This window comes from Diospyros lotus, chromosome 8, assembly GCF_014633365.1.
Source record: "Diospyros lotus cultivar Yz01 chromosome 8, ASM1463336v1, whole genome shotgun sequence".
In the NCBI taxonomy this organism is placed as follows: Eukaryota; Viridiplantae; Streptophyta; class Magnoliopsida; order Ericales; family Ebenaceae; genus Diospyros; species Diospyros lotus.
The window spans coordinates 35845638-35860870 of NC_068345.1; the positions used below are offsets into that span (position 1 = coordinate 35845638).

Consider the following 15233-nt stretch of genomic DNA (forward strand, 5'->3'; position numbering starts at 1 on the left):
ATCTTCGGCTTGTGGATGGCCTAGGGCTCGTGACCCTTGGATTTTTCTTTGGCGAAGTGTTGGCCTTCGTGAGATTGCTATTAGATGGAGAGAATCTGAAGTCTTGCCATTAGTCGTAAAAAAAAAGAGTACAAAGAGGTTCGAGGAATTCCCCTCCTCATTGAAAAAACTTCCTTAAGTTTTAGACATTCCAGGTATGCTTCAAGGACTTACTTTCCATGTCTTCTAGTCAATATGCCCCCTGGACTTAAGGATTCTATCACCCGGTACGGTCTTTCCCAATTTGGAGTTAGTTTATTCGCGTCTCGAGGATGACTCACGTCGAACCATCGCAATACAAGATCTCATGGCATGAAACTCCTAGCGTTGACTTATCGGTTATAGTACATAGTAATGCACTGATTACATGCGGCTTTTCGGATTTGCGACAGGTCTCGGAGCTCATCCATCCCCAACGGGCTGTTTTTCTTTTCTCCGGGACAGTGTCCAACTTCGCTCTCGGAAGCGATCCCGAGTAGGAGACCTTCTCCTATTATTCGACTTGGACTCAACTCTACCCGAACTCATGCCTTCTTGGCCAACGAAATCTCGGAGGTAACCCCTGTTGATAAGCTCCTGAATCTCTTCTTTTAACTGGATACAGTCCTCTGTAACATGACTATGGTCGCGTTGGAAACGACAATACTTCCTTTTGCTTCGAGTGTTGGGTGGAGACCTCAGAGGTGGAGGACGCCGCAGATAATCCTTATCCTCTAATGCTAGTAAAATCTCTACTCGACTGGCGTTGAGGGGAGTATAACTCACTGGGTTGCCATGGGCACCCCCAAAGTCCGGGCGATCTGGAGCTCGGGAGGGGCAGTAGTCCGTCTTCTATTCCACCATCGGCTTTTTCTTTTCATTCTTTCTTTCTTTCTTGTCAGGCTGTTTAGCCCGCTTCACCTTCATCACCTCTTCAGCATTGATGTACTTGTTAGCCCATGTAAGGGCTTCTATGAAAGTACGAGGTGGAGTCTTAGCCAAGGATTGAGCGAATGGTCCAGCCCTCAAGCCATTCTGGAGAGCCATCATTGCGATCCGCTGATCGAACTCGTCAATGCTCAACGCCTCCTCATTGAACCTAGCCACAAAATCCCTTAGGGATTCACCTTGATTTTGTTTGATGTTCACCAAAGCCATGGAAGACTTCCGGTGACGCTTTAAGAGAGCGTAATGGGCTAGAAAATAGGTCTTCAGCTCTTCCCAGCTGTTGATGGAATGATGGGGAAGACATGAGTACCAAGTCCGGGCATGACCTCCCAAAGTAGCTGAAAATGCCCGACACCACATCGCGTTGGATCCTGATTGCACCAGCATATGAGAGGAGAAAAGTTCTACGTGATCATATATGTCTGTGCTTCCATCATAGAGTTTGATGGATGGGATACAAAACATTTCTGGTGGGACCTCTGACATGATGCCCTTGCTCAAGGGTTGGTTAGAGCCGAGGTGAGGCAGCTCTTCCTTTCCCTTTTTAAGCTCCTAGACCTGCCTCTCTAGGAAACGCAATCGCCTCTCCTGCGAAGTCCCTCCTTCTCGTGAGGGGGAAGAAGTAGATCCCGCCGCCTCAGAGTGGTGGATTTCCTGGCCCGACTGGCGGGATTGACGAGGCTCCCGAGTAGGAGGAGGTAACTGGTGCTCCGCCCGCTGAGAGGGCATGTGCAGATGATGTTGTTCATTCTGGCCTAAATAACCAGTCAACAACTCTGTTAGCTGTTGGACCTGATTCTCCAGCCTGGTGAGTCGATCCTCTGGCATTGGATTGGCTGGAGGTAGACATGGCCAAAATTGAACCGGACCGGCGGTTCGAACCGGAACCGGACCGGCCGGAACCGGACCCGGAACCGGACCGAACCGGCGAAATTCGGTCCGGTTCTGGTTCAAGGTTCCGGAGAACCGGAACCGGCCCCCCCCTCCCCCCCCCCCCGTGCGCGTGCACGGCGGTTCCGCGGAACCGCCCCCCCCCCCCCCCGTGCGGGTGCGGCCGTGCACCCCCCCTCCCCCAACGGTCCAATTTGGACCGTTGGACACCCCCCCTCCCCCCCCCAACGGTCCAATTTGGACCGTTGGACCCCCCCAACTTTTTTTTTTTTTTAAATTTTATAATTCCTATCTATATATACCCCTCCCTCCCCCACTCATTTTTCACACTTTCTCTCTCTCTCTCTCTCTCTCTCTCTCAAGTCTCAAGCTATTATTCTCTCAATTTTGTCTCTCATTTAATATTTTAATTTCAATTTCTTCAATCTTCTCATTTTGTTATTTATCAATTTATTCAATTATATTGTTAATTATTTATTACTTGTTACTATATTATTTTATCATTATTATATTTTTTTATTATCATACTTTTTTCAAAAAAATGGCAAGTGAAGGTAGAAATGTTGAAAATGTTGAGTTTGAAGCTCAAAATTTTCAAACACAAGAGAGTGAAACTCAACAAAAGGGAGGTGGAAAAATTTCTACTTCTGATATTTTTAATATTCATTTCAAGAAAACACCAAAAGGAGATGGTAAATTTGATGTATCTTGTAATTATTGTAATCAGGTATACAAATTCAAGCAAGGAGGTGGATATGGTACTTTCGCCCGACATTTGCAAACAAAGCACCCGCTCAAGGTTGGATTGAGCCGCGATCAAACACAAATATCCGGGTTTGCTACCTCTTCAAACTCTCCTCAATTATTTCATTATAATGAAGCTAATTGTAGGTCTGGTTTAGCTGAAATGGTAGCAATTGATCATTTATCTTTTAGTTTTGGTGAAAAATTAGGTTTTACTCGATTTTGTCAAAACTTTGTTAATCCTAGTTTTAAATCAATTCCTAGAAATACTTTGAAAAGGAATTTGTTAAAATTGTTTAAAAACTCAAAAATTGAATTGATAACATATTTTCAAAACAATAATATTAATGTTTCTATTTGTAGTGATATTTGGAGTGATCATTGGCAAACTCATTCATATATGGGTATTACTTGTCATTGGGTTGATGAAAATTATGTTTTACAAAAAAGAATTCTTGCGTATCGATGTTTTGATGAAAGTCATAATGCTGAAAATATTTGTAGATTAATTCAACAAATTTTACAAGAATATAGATTAGTTAATAGAATTTTTTCAATTTCTTTTGATAATGCATCGGCTAATACTGCTTCTATTAATGAATTGAAAAGAATTTGCCAACCAAATTTTGGTGGAAGATTTTTTCATGTTAGATGTGCATGTCATGTTTTAAATTTATGTGTTCAAGATGGTATTAAGTCACTTAATTCTTATTTAGATCCAATTAGAAATGTTATTTCTTATATTTGGGTACACCCTCGAACTGCAAAAGCATGGGCACATTTTTGCACCTCCAATGGTCAAACCCCAAAACGTTTTTCAAAAGATGTCCCTACTCGTTGGAACTCAACTTTTAAATTACTTAATCAATCTTTTGAATATAAAGATTTATTGTGTTCTTTTGCAGCAAATTATATTCCACAATATCCTATTTTTCCAACTATGTGGAATGTTTGTAGTTCAATTTTGAATATTTTATGAATTTTTAATGATGCTACTCATACACTTAGTAGTGTTTATAAACCAACTTCACATCAATTTTTAATAGAAGCAATGAATGTGGCCGGTGTATTAATGGAAGGAATTAATGTTGAAGAAATTTGTCATGCTGTTTTAGAAATGAGAGAAAAATGGTTACGTTATTATCAATTTATTCCTGAAATTTTTCTTGTTACTATGGTATTTGATCCTAGGTGTAAATTTGATGGTTTAATTGAGTGTTTGTCTAACTATTATTCGTTGTTAGGATTAGAAAATAATGAAGAAATTGATGTGAATATTATAATTTCTAAGGTTAGAACTTTATGCAATCAATTATATGAAGCATATGTTATTGCTCCTAGTAGTGAAGAATCATTTCCATCTATGGCTCCGCATTCCTCTTCCTCCCAACCAATGAAATGGGGTCATAAATTTTTAGATCAAAGGAGGAAAAAACCTAGATCGAGCTCACATTCGGAGCTCGAAACTTATCTAACCACAGTTTTTGAGTTTGGTGATGATACAGGTTTAAATTTTGAAATTTTGGAGTGGTGGAAAAGGCACAAGGAGACATTTCCAACTCTTGCAATTATTGCAAGTCAACTTCTTGCAGTTCCAGCTTCAACTGTAGCCGTTGAACAAACATTCAGTAGTGGAGGCAACATTTTGGACGAAAGAAGATCAAGATTGGCTCCAGAATCATTGGAAGCTCAAGTTTGCCTCGATGATTGGGAAAGAGCTAACATGCGACGTCAAGAAGAACTTATCCATTCATCATCATCTGACGAATGGGTTAATGATGGTTCAACAACGGCGACTTCCGACTCCAATGAAGATGCGTAGGATCCAAGTCCATATTTTATTTTTTTTCACATTTGTAAAAATTAATTACTTGTATTACATTTTTGTTGTAATTATTTTTTAATGAAATTAAGTCTAATTCTATTTTTTATTTTTTATTTTTCACATTTGTAAAAATTAATTACTTGTATTACATACTTGTTTAGTTGTTTTAATTATTTTTAATGAAATTATTACTTATATTTCTTCAATTTTTAGTAGTGTTTTTTTATTAAAAATATGGTTGAGAATATTTATATTTACAATTACATTTAACAATTAAAAATCGAAACCAAACCGAACCGAACAACGGAACAAGGACCAAAATTGAATACAACAATATTTAAAAAAAATTAAAAAAATTCGGTTTGAACCGGAACCGGAACCGTTGACCGAACCGGCTCAAACCGTTGATCGAACCGGTCCAAACCGTTGATCGAACCGGCACGAACCGGAACCGGAACCGAACCGTCCCAAACCGCCCTTGGGCGGTTCGGTTCAGGTTCAAAGATTTCTTGAACCGGAATCGGCGGTTCATGAACCGGAACCGGCGGTTCATGAACCGTGGCCATGTCTAGCTGGAGGTGGTGGATTCTCCCCTTGTGGTGGGGCCTCTATATTAGCCCCAGCCTGGCTATGAGTCACGTCCCTTCGGGGAGCCATGTAGTTAGTTATGGCCAGGAGAGAAAGTTGTGTGATACTTATGGAAAGACTGAGGTCCGAGGTGAGGAGTTGAAGTCCGAAGCGCGAGGTAGGGAAAGAAAAGGCTAGCGAGTCTGGACGTCGGCCCCACGGTAGGCGCCAAATGATGATGGTTTTTGGGACCGACCACCACGTGTCACCTCTGCGAATGGACCTCGGGAATCGAACCTCAGACTTGGCGATGTCGGATCTAGGTGATAGAGCTTGCAAGACAACGGAGTGGCGGGGCTAGGGTCCCCCGGGGTGGACTCCGATGCTCAAATCAGTAGAATAAATGCAAGTCGTTGTAACTGTAAGAGCTGTAGAACTTTTTATACCTGATGATGACCGACCTTGATCTTTCAAACCCTGCACAAGATTGTTGACTTGCCACGTGTTAGTCTCTCAGGCCATCCACATGGCGAGCGAGACTATTAGCGCGTAGGGGTATTCTGGTAATTTTAGGTAATGCCACATCAAGATGTTTATCTCTTAGTTTAGTCCCCAAAAACTAATTTTAAGTTTTGCTGCTTACTTGAGGTTTCATCTATTTGGTTGCCATTTTAATAACTCCTTACCTTTTTGAAGCGTCATTTTGGGATTCTCTTCTAGTGTTTATTAATAAATTTATGGGGTATCACGTAATTCGTAACTTATTTTCCACCCTTCAATGTAAATTCTGTAAGATAATTCCAACTTCATCTTCTTGCTTCATTTTTATTTGCAAGATTCCTTATTGAGTTGTATTTTTTCCTTCCTTCTTATGAGTTCTTTGCCTTTGTCTTCCAATTACTTTCTTTCGTTCAAATGGCTTCTTCTACTCCCATGGACGCTAAGGGACTTGAGTTTGTAGCTTGAGAGCAACATCCAACTAAGAACGTCAAAACTAAGTGGATGTTGTCACGACAAGAACAGTTATTGCAAAAAGACGAGATTCTAGACACTTGGGTCATTGAATTCAACAATAACCTCTGGGCCTACCACCTAGTTATTGGAAGAGTTTGCATATCAATCCTGCCCTTGACTTAGACTTTCGTTTGCAGCCTCATAGCAACGTTTATGACTTGTTCTATCAACTCGAGATTATGCCTAGGCTTGCAATCGAGCCGAGCTTCGGCTCGGCTCGACAAACTTGAGCTTAGGCTTGAGCTCGAGCTCTGGAAAATCTGACTCTGTGATTAATTGGCTTAAGGATATGGTTCCTACAGCCTTCCCATTAAAGTCACTAACTCTACCATATTTCACAGCCAGAACAGGAAACACACCAGAGGGAAGGGTGTGCAGCGACAGCGAGAGGCGGCGGAGAGGGAAGATGCAGGGGCGGTCGGTGAGAGCCAAGGAGGCGATTGGGTCTCTAGTCTCCTCTTTGTTTCTTCCCAGCAGCAGTCTGCAATTGCTGGAGAATCATCGTCCCTGCCCCAGTGTCGGAGACAGGCGCAGACAGGTTGCCTCCCTGCTGGAGAAGAAGAGGTAGGAATAGACGACGAAATGAAGGGAAGGGGAGTGGAGATGAACGAAACAGGCAAATACATATGGGTTTCTTGGATGTGTATGTGGATATGTACATGTGTATATAAATATAAAACTAATGTATACATATATTATCTAAATAAAATCATATATTTATATAAAATTATAAATATATTTATTATGTATTTATAAACAAGTTAATCACGAATTTATAATTTGATTGTTCACCGATCATTAATTGAGATAACTCACGAGTTAATGAACCGAATTTTATTAAGGTCAAGATTATTTTATTTATAAATTAAATTTCAAATATAAATTCAAACTCAACTCATTTATCTTAACAGATGAATTCAAATAAATTTTTATTGAATTAAATATTGAACCGCTCAGAAATGATTCAGCTTATTTGAGATTTTAAATTTACGTCTATTTAAATTTATCTCTACATTTACAGATACTTAATGGCTTTTCTTATGTCTTAAATTATTGTGAGGGTTAAGACAATATTTTTTATTTTTAAATTTTGATTCATCGTAATTTATAATATAAACAGTTTGATCTATTTTTTTGGGCATTGCCTTCCAATAAACTTGAAATATAAGGCTTGGAAGTGGATTCTCAATAAAGACTTTAAATATTTAGATGATTGAAAATATGCTTAAATTTTCATCCATCATAAGATAAACGACAATTTAAAAAATATTTGATTTTTTCAAAATGCATGAACAGTTATAAATAAACATAATATATCTTTAAGAAAAATAACATATTTATTTGTAAAGACCAAATAATTATTTTAAAGTGTTCATAATTTTTATAAAATAATTGATAATTTATGAAAATATTTTTTAAAGTGTTCATAATTTTTTAAAAATAATTAATAATTTATAAAAAATATTATTAATTATTAAAAAATATAGAATAATTTTACATAACATCACTAGTTCATTAATAGTCAACGTTAATTTTAAAAATAATAATACTAGGCTAACTTAGTTTTAACACTTACATAATTAAAAATACTTATTTTTAAAATATTAATTACTTTTTAAAAATTATATATTTTTTTGCAATGCTTAAAAAATAATTTTAAAAAGTGTGTAATTTTCAAAGTAAAAGTGTGTAATTTTAAAAAATTATAAATATATTTGATTTTAAAATATTTATAATTTTTTAAAAATAATTAATAATTTGTGAAGAAGTGATATTAATTATTTAAAAACATATTATTAAATTTATAAATATTAAAATTAAATATCAAAATTAAGTCAGAATCTAATATACCATTCTAAAAATCACTAGATGGCTCCAAATCTATATATATATTATAACAAAGCAGCCGTCAAATTTTTTCCCGCCCATTTTCAATTACTATTTTGATATTTTATTATGTTTTTTTTAATTTTTTTTGCTTATCCGAAATGAAATTTTTATAGGTCATTAATTAAGTCTATATTTGTGAAAAACATGTAGTTGTTGGAACATGTAAATAATTTTTTTCATGGTTAAATAGTGTTTGGAGAATGTGTAAGGTATATGAAGAGTCAAGATAAATATTATTAATTTATTCATATTATTAATTTTTAAATATTAGCATAAAATTTTAATTAAAATAAATTACAAAAAAAATAAGACTTTTTTAAATCGGGAGAAATCTTGAGATATTAGATAATATTGTCAAATACCGACTGTCAAGTAAATTTTTTATTTTTTTATTTATATATAGTTTAATTAATTTAAATTTATTTTTTTTAATTTTAAATGTTATAATTTTATATATAACTTAAATGTTATAATTTTATTTTTTAACTTTATTTTTTTGTTGCTTTTTTAAAAATGTAACTTGTCATAAATGTGATAATTGATTGTTACGAGGAATATGTAAAGTCATGCATGGATAATCAATTTTAAAATTTTGATTATTATTATTTATATAATTAATTAATTATTTAAATTGTCTTTATTTTATATATAGTTTAATTATTTTAATTTTTTTATAATTTTATATATAACTTAAATATTATAATTTTATTTTTTAACTTTATTTTTATTTGTTGCTTTCTTAAAAATGTGACATGTCTTAAATGTGGTAATTGATTGTGAGGAGAAATATGTAAAGTCATATATGTATAATTAATTTTAAAATTTTAATTATTATCATTTATATAATTAATTAATTATTTAAATTATCTTTATGTTATATAGTTTAATTAATTTAAATTTATTTTTTTATAATTTTAAATGTTATAATTTTATTTTTTAACTTTATTTTTTTATTGCTTTCTTAAAAATTTGATCTGTTTTAAAAATGGTAATTGATTGTCAGGAGAAATATATAAAATCATGTATGGATAATCAATTTTGAAAATTTAATTATTATCATTTATATAATTAATTGATTATTTAAATTATTCTTATTTTAAATATAGTTTAACTAATTTATTTTTTTATATTTTTAAATGTTATAATTTTATATATAATTTAAATATTATAATTTTATTTTTTAACTTTTTTTTTTTGTTACTTTCTTAAAAATTTGACCTATCTTAAATATGGTAATTGATTGTCAAGAGAAATATGTAAAGTCATGGATAATCAATTTTGAAAATTTGATTATTATTATTTATATAATTAATTAATTATTTAAATTATCTTTATTTTATATATAGTTTAATTAATTTAAATTAATTTTCTTATAATTTTAAATATTATAATTTTATATATAACTTAAATGTTATAATTTTATTTTTTAACTTTATTTTTGTTTGTTGCTTTCTTAAAAATGTGACATGTCTTAAATGTGGTAATTGATTGTCAGAAGAAATATGTAAAGTCATGTATGTATAATTAATTTTGAAAATTTGATTATTATTATTTATATAATTAATTAATTATTTAAATTATCTTTATTTTACGTAGTTTAATTAATTTAAATTTATTTTCTTATAATTTTAAATATTATAATTTTATATATAACTTAAATATTATAATTTTATTTTTTAACTTTATCTTTTTGTTGCTTTCTTAAAAATTTGATCTGTCTTAAATGTGGTAATTGATTGTCACGAGAAATATGTAAAGTTGGATAATTAATTTTGAAAAATTGATTATTATCATTTATATAATTAATTGATTATTTAAATTATTCTTATTTTATATATAGTTTAATTAATTTAAATTTATTTTTTATATTTTTAAATATTATAATTTTACATATAATTTAAATATTATAATTTTACTTTTTAATTTTATTTTTTTATTACTTTCTTAAAATTTGACCTGTCTTAAATGTGGTAATTGATTGTCAAAAGAAATATGTAAAGTCATGGATAATCAATTTTGAAAATTTGATTATTACCATTTATAATTAATTGATTATTTAAATTATCTTTATTTTATATATAGTTTAACTAATTTAAATTTTTTTCTTATAATTTTAAATATTATAATTTTATATATAACTTAAATGTTATAATTTTATTTTTTAACTTTTTATTTTTTTTACTTCCTTAAAAATTCGACATGTCTTAAATGTGGTAATTAATTGTTAGGAGAAATATGTAAAGTCATGTATGGATAATCAATTTTGAAAATTTGATTATTATTATTTATATAATTAATTGATTATTTAAATTATTTTTATTTTACATACAATTTAATTAATTTAAATTTATTTTTTATAATTTTAAATATCATAATTTTATTTTTCAACTTAATTGATTATTGTCATTTATTTAATTCTCTGAAGATGTGCTATATGTTAGACTTGGAAAAATTAAATGCAAATTAAATTTGTATTTTGAAAGTTATGTTGAGTAAGATTCAAATTGTGTGGCAAAGCGTGAGAAAAAAGAGAAACTTAGAGTGTGTTTGATTGCACACATTTACCATGAAAAATATATAATTAGTACACATTTTCTATGGAAAATAATCGAACACTCTTAACTTTTATATGAAAAAATATGTATGATACAAGCATTTAAAACTTCTTTCCATGGAATTCATTTTCCAAGGGGGTGGGGTGATTTTTGTTTTCTAGGCAATATTACCTAGAATTAAATTCTAGGTAATGCAATCAAACACACCTTTTGAGTGTGTTTGATTGCACATATTTACCATGAAAAATATGTAATTATTACACATTTTTTATGAAAAATAATCAAACACTCTTAATTTTTCTATGGAAAAATATGCATGGTACAAGCATTTAAAGTTTTTTTCATTGAATTTATTTTCTAAAGGTGTGAGGTGGTTTTTATTTTCTAGGCAATATTACATAGAATTAAATTATAGGTAATGAAATCAAATACACCTTTAATGATGGCATGTGATTTGATAAATTGAGAGAAATAGGAGAATTTGAAGGAAGAGAAATTAATAAAAAAAAGTAAATATCTCTCTCTTTTCTTTCTCTCCATTCCTGTTCAATCCTTCCATTTCCTCTCTTCTCCTTTCTCGATTATTCTTCTCAAATTTTATTTTCTTCTTCACTTTTATTTAGTAAATTTCAACCTTATTTTTTTACCCAGTTTGGTTTTCTGGTGTAACATAGCACCACTATTCTGTCAAGTGAGTGATGTGAATGCAACTAAGAAAAATTAGGCCTTGAGGGTTCGTGTGGTATACACATATGAGACAAATACACGTAAAATCTAACAAAAAAAAAACGTCTACCCTTGAATGCATATTTTAGAATAAAGAGGTTGGTTATCGTTTATTTTTTTTTCTGTTATAGTGTAATTTTTGTATTTTTTACGCATTGCTTATTTATTACATCTTAATTTAAGTTTATTTTTTACATGGTTTCGGGATAGAGTTATGTGCTTTTAATTGTTTATCTACCCTTCAATGCATATAAAAAAATCTTTCAAAATCTATAATATTTTTGTTATATTTTCATGATTGTAATATGATTATTTTATTTATTTTTTACTTTTTTATTATGATTTTCATTTATTATAACTACAAAATTATATAAATTTCACTTTAACATATTTTTTTTTTACGATATCCATGCATCCCAGGGTGATCCACTAGTTTAATCTAAAAATAAAACTTTTGCCAAAGCGATTCTCAAGGCAAAAAAGTTTTAGCCAGCAACCTGCAACCGGAGTGATGTGCCGGTGCTCTGTGTTGCAGCGCCGGGGAAAAGAAGCAATTAGGGGGTCGGAGAAGACGAAGACGAGAGTTTAACGTCAGCGCTTAACAAACGCGCTAATGGAAAAATTCCAGTGGACCAAGTGACGTGGTGTGATTGCAGGACTCAATATTTTCTCCAGCCTCTCTCAAGGCTCACTCCCCACAATTCGATCAATTAATCTATCCAAGCTGTATTCCTAGGGTTTTTATCTGAGGAAGAGGAGGGGCAACGATGGAGTTGGAGGTGAGAGTAGTGGGAGAGATAGAGAGCTGCTTCGTGTCGCTTCCGCTACATCTCATCCAAACTCTTCAACAAACTTGCTCCTCTGCCTCTCCTTCTGGTTCCCTCCCGGCATTTCTCGCTCTCGAGCTTCGCCCTCGCTTCAAGAAGCAGCGGCAGGACGAGGAGGAGGAGGGGGACGGTCCCCATCCATGGCACGTTGCCTGGTGTGGCTCCGCCTCTTCTTCCCCGGCTATTGAGGTGCGTTTCATAAACCGCCTTGTTTCCCCAATTCAACTTTCTTATTTACAACTGGGAGCTGAATTGATGCTCTTCTTTTTGTTTCGTTTATTATCCGTGGGTATGGGATGTCATAGACCAAAGCAAAAAAAAAGAAAAGAAAAGAGGGGGGGGGGGGGGTGGTGAAGAAGCGAAAGAAAGAAAGAAAAGGGTGAAGGATCGATACAAGTGCCAATTCCGAAGTAAAATTAGGGGCCCTTGTTACTTTCATTTCTGAATAATTATTTATCAGCTTGTTTGCACATGGATGTTATCTGAAAAATTAAATTCTATACTTGTATTCAACTTTCTTATATAGTGTACTGGACTTTGCTACTAGTGTTGTTCAATATTCTATTGGCTTACGATGGTAGTCTCGTGCTAATAAATGCACAAAACCATCTCCACCTGATTACTACTATTTCATGAGAGTAGCGAGGAGGAGATTGGATTATGGAGACAGTTGAAGGTTTGAAGTATTGCCATCCTTGTGTTATTTCAGTTTAAATTGAGTTCAACTTTCAAAAGGAAAGAAACATTCTAGAATATTTTATTGGAACTGGCATGTCCTTCAAAAGTATTCCAGAATAAACAGTTGTCGCTAAATGGGATCTATTTGTTGTTAGACTTTAACAGAGTAAATTGAGAAGTTTTCACCAACACTTGACCAGCGTGAGGTGGTCATAAGATGATAGTGAGGCTCCATTTTCATTCTTGATGCTGCATTGAAATCTGATAACCTTTTGGATTTTGTTGATTATTGTGTTTGATGATGTTGTTCCACATGATTTTCCCATGGTTATTGTATTGTCAACAAGTGAGGTGTGAAGCAGGTTGGCAATGGATCTCTGCATGCATTTATTTTCTTCATGTTTTCCTACATCATTTTATATCAGTGTTCTGATAAATATGGGTGTCAAGATGTCTTAGAAACTCTTAAGGAATTTTCCTTTCTTTATCCAACTAAAATTAGCCGACCCCCCACCTATTGGATGGGATCAAGGGTTGGTATGTTTTTATTGTATTCAACTACAATTAGTTTGAACAATCAAAAACCAGTCAGTCCTTGTTTACTTGTCAAGTGTATACTGTATGTTGACTTCCTAAGCACGAAGTTAGGAATTGTAACTGTCATGAAATGGACCCTCATTTTTTTTGGACTGTAAGCTGTGTGGTCACTAATGTTATAAGATGACATTTCTGTATCAGCAATCATAAATTGGCTTCTACTCTTTGTATTTTGCAGTCTGCCTTTCTAATAAATTTTTAAGCAGTCCAATTGTAATGTTTCTGAAACAAGCAGAAAAGTAATGCTTGATTGATTCTAAATGTGCTGAGAACAAGAAATTAAATACTCTACCTATCCTTATCTTTTCTCCTAGAAAATAGGAGATGAGATAGGATATTCTATCTCCTAAAACTTAGGAAATACTATCTCCTAAATTATAGAGATAACCTAAAATCTAAACATACACATTCAAACTTTAAATTATAAGTTACAATAATTCAATCTACATGGTCGGATGGCCTTATCCTTCATAAACGATCTTCAACTTTGAATTTCGTCCAACACTCCCCTTCAAACCGTGGAGTAGATGCACATCATTCCCAGTTTGCCAATCAGAAATTTGAACCCCGATCTCACCATAGCCTTTGTGAACAGATTTGCTACTTGATCTTTGGTGGGAATATAAGACAAGACTATCCCTCATTCTTCAATTTCTCGTTTTATAAAACTTCTGTCTATCCTCACATGCTTCATGCGATCATGTTGAACATGATTCTTTACTATGCATATTGCCGACTTACTATCACTGTAGACCCTTGTAGGTTGAGCCAAGGGTATCTTTAGGTCCTTCAGTAGCCTCTCTAACCATATCACTTCACATATTCCTTGAGCTATCGCTCGGAATTCTGCCTCAGCACTACTACGGGCCACCACTGATTGTTTTTTGCTTCTCCATGTCACCACATTTTCCCATACCTTGGTACAATATCCCGTTGTTGACCTGCTGTCCTCATTTGAGCCTGCCCAATCTGCATCCACAAATCCTTCAATTCTCTTTTCTTTTGTTTTTCAAAACATTAATCATTTTCCAGGTGTTCCTTTAAGATACCTTAGTACATGAAATACTGCATCCATATGTCTTTGTGTGGGTGAGTGCATATATTGACTTATTTTACTTATTGCATAGGCAATGTCAAGCCGAGTCAAAGACAAATAAATCAACATTCCCACCAAGCGTTGGTACCTCTCCTTGTCTACCGGAATATCACCCTCTTCTTCTCTTGATTTCTAGCCCTTGTCTAGTGGAGTGCCAGTAGGTCTGCATGCCAACATCCCGGTGTCTTTTAGTAAATCCAGGGTGTACTTTCTTTGTGATACAAATAACCCTTCTTGACTTCTAGCCACTTCCATCCCCAAGAAGTATTTCATAAGCTCGAGATCTTTGACTTCAAATTCCGCCTTCAACTGTCCTTTTAAGGTTGCAATTTCTTGTAGATCATCACTTGTTACAATGATATCATCAACATAAACAATTAGAATAGATTTCTTCCCATATTCTATGGTTTTCACAAACAACGTATGATCAGTTTGTCCCTGTTGATACCTAAATTGAATTAAGGTTATGCTGAATTTTTTGAACCATGCCCTAAGTAACTGCTTTAATCCATATAGAGATTTTCTTAGCTTACACACATTTCCTATGCCAACCTTCCCTTCAAAACCAGGTGGGATCCTCATATATATTTCCTCATCTAAGTCCCCATTAAGAAATGCATTCTTAATATCAAACTGAAACAGTGGCCAATCTAAATTTACTGCAATAGAAAGGATTACCTGGATAGAATTCAACTTAGCCACAGGTGTAAAAGTCTCCTCATAATCTATCCCATATGTTTGAGTGAACCCTTGGGCCACCAACCGGGCTTTATACCTTTCAACACTACCATCAGCATTATGCTTCACAGTAAATACCCATCGGCATCCAACTATCTTCTTGTCTAAAGGTCTCCTCA

The 15233-nt window shown here is 33.4% G+C and overlaps 2 protein-coding genes across 3 annotated transcripts in view; one reads left to right on the plus strand and one right to left on the minus strand.

The window, feature by feature from the left end:
- Nucleotides 1-870: 870 nt before the first annotated feature.
- On the minus strand, nucleotides 871-1452 carry LOC127808616 (uncharacterized). The gene has a single exon (XM_052347186.1). The coding sequence runs from the start codon at nucleotides 1450-1452 to the stop codon at nucleotides 871-873; it is 582 nt and encodes a 193-aa protein (XP_052203146.1).
- Nucleotides 1453-11627: 10175 nt separating this feature from the next.
- The window catches only part of LOC127807605 (peroxisome biogenesis protein 1), a 32963-nt gene continuing 29357 nt past the window's right edge, over nucleotides 11628-15233 (plus strand). For both annotated transcript variants that reach the window (XM_052345604.1, XM_052345605.1), the window contains exon 1: nucleotides 11628-12194. In XM_052345604.1, coding sequence (XP_052201564.1) covers nucleotides 11946-12194 — 249 coding nt within the window. In that variant the 5' untranslated portion in view covers nucleotides 11628-11945. The remainder of the gene's footprint in view (nucleotides 12195-15233) is intronic.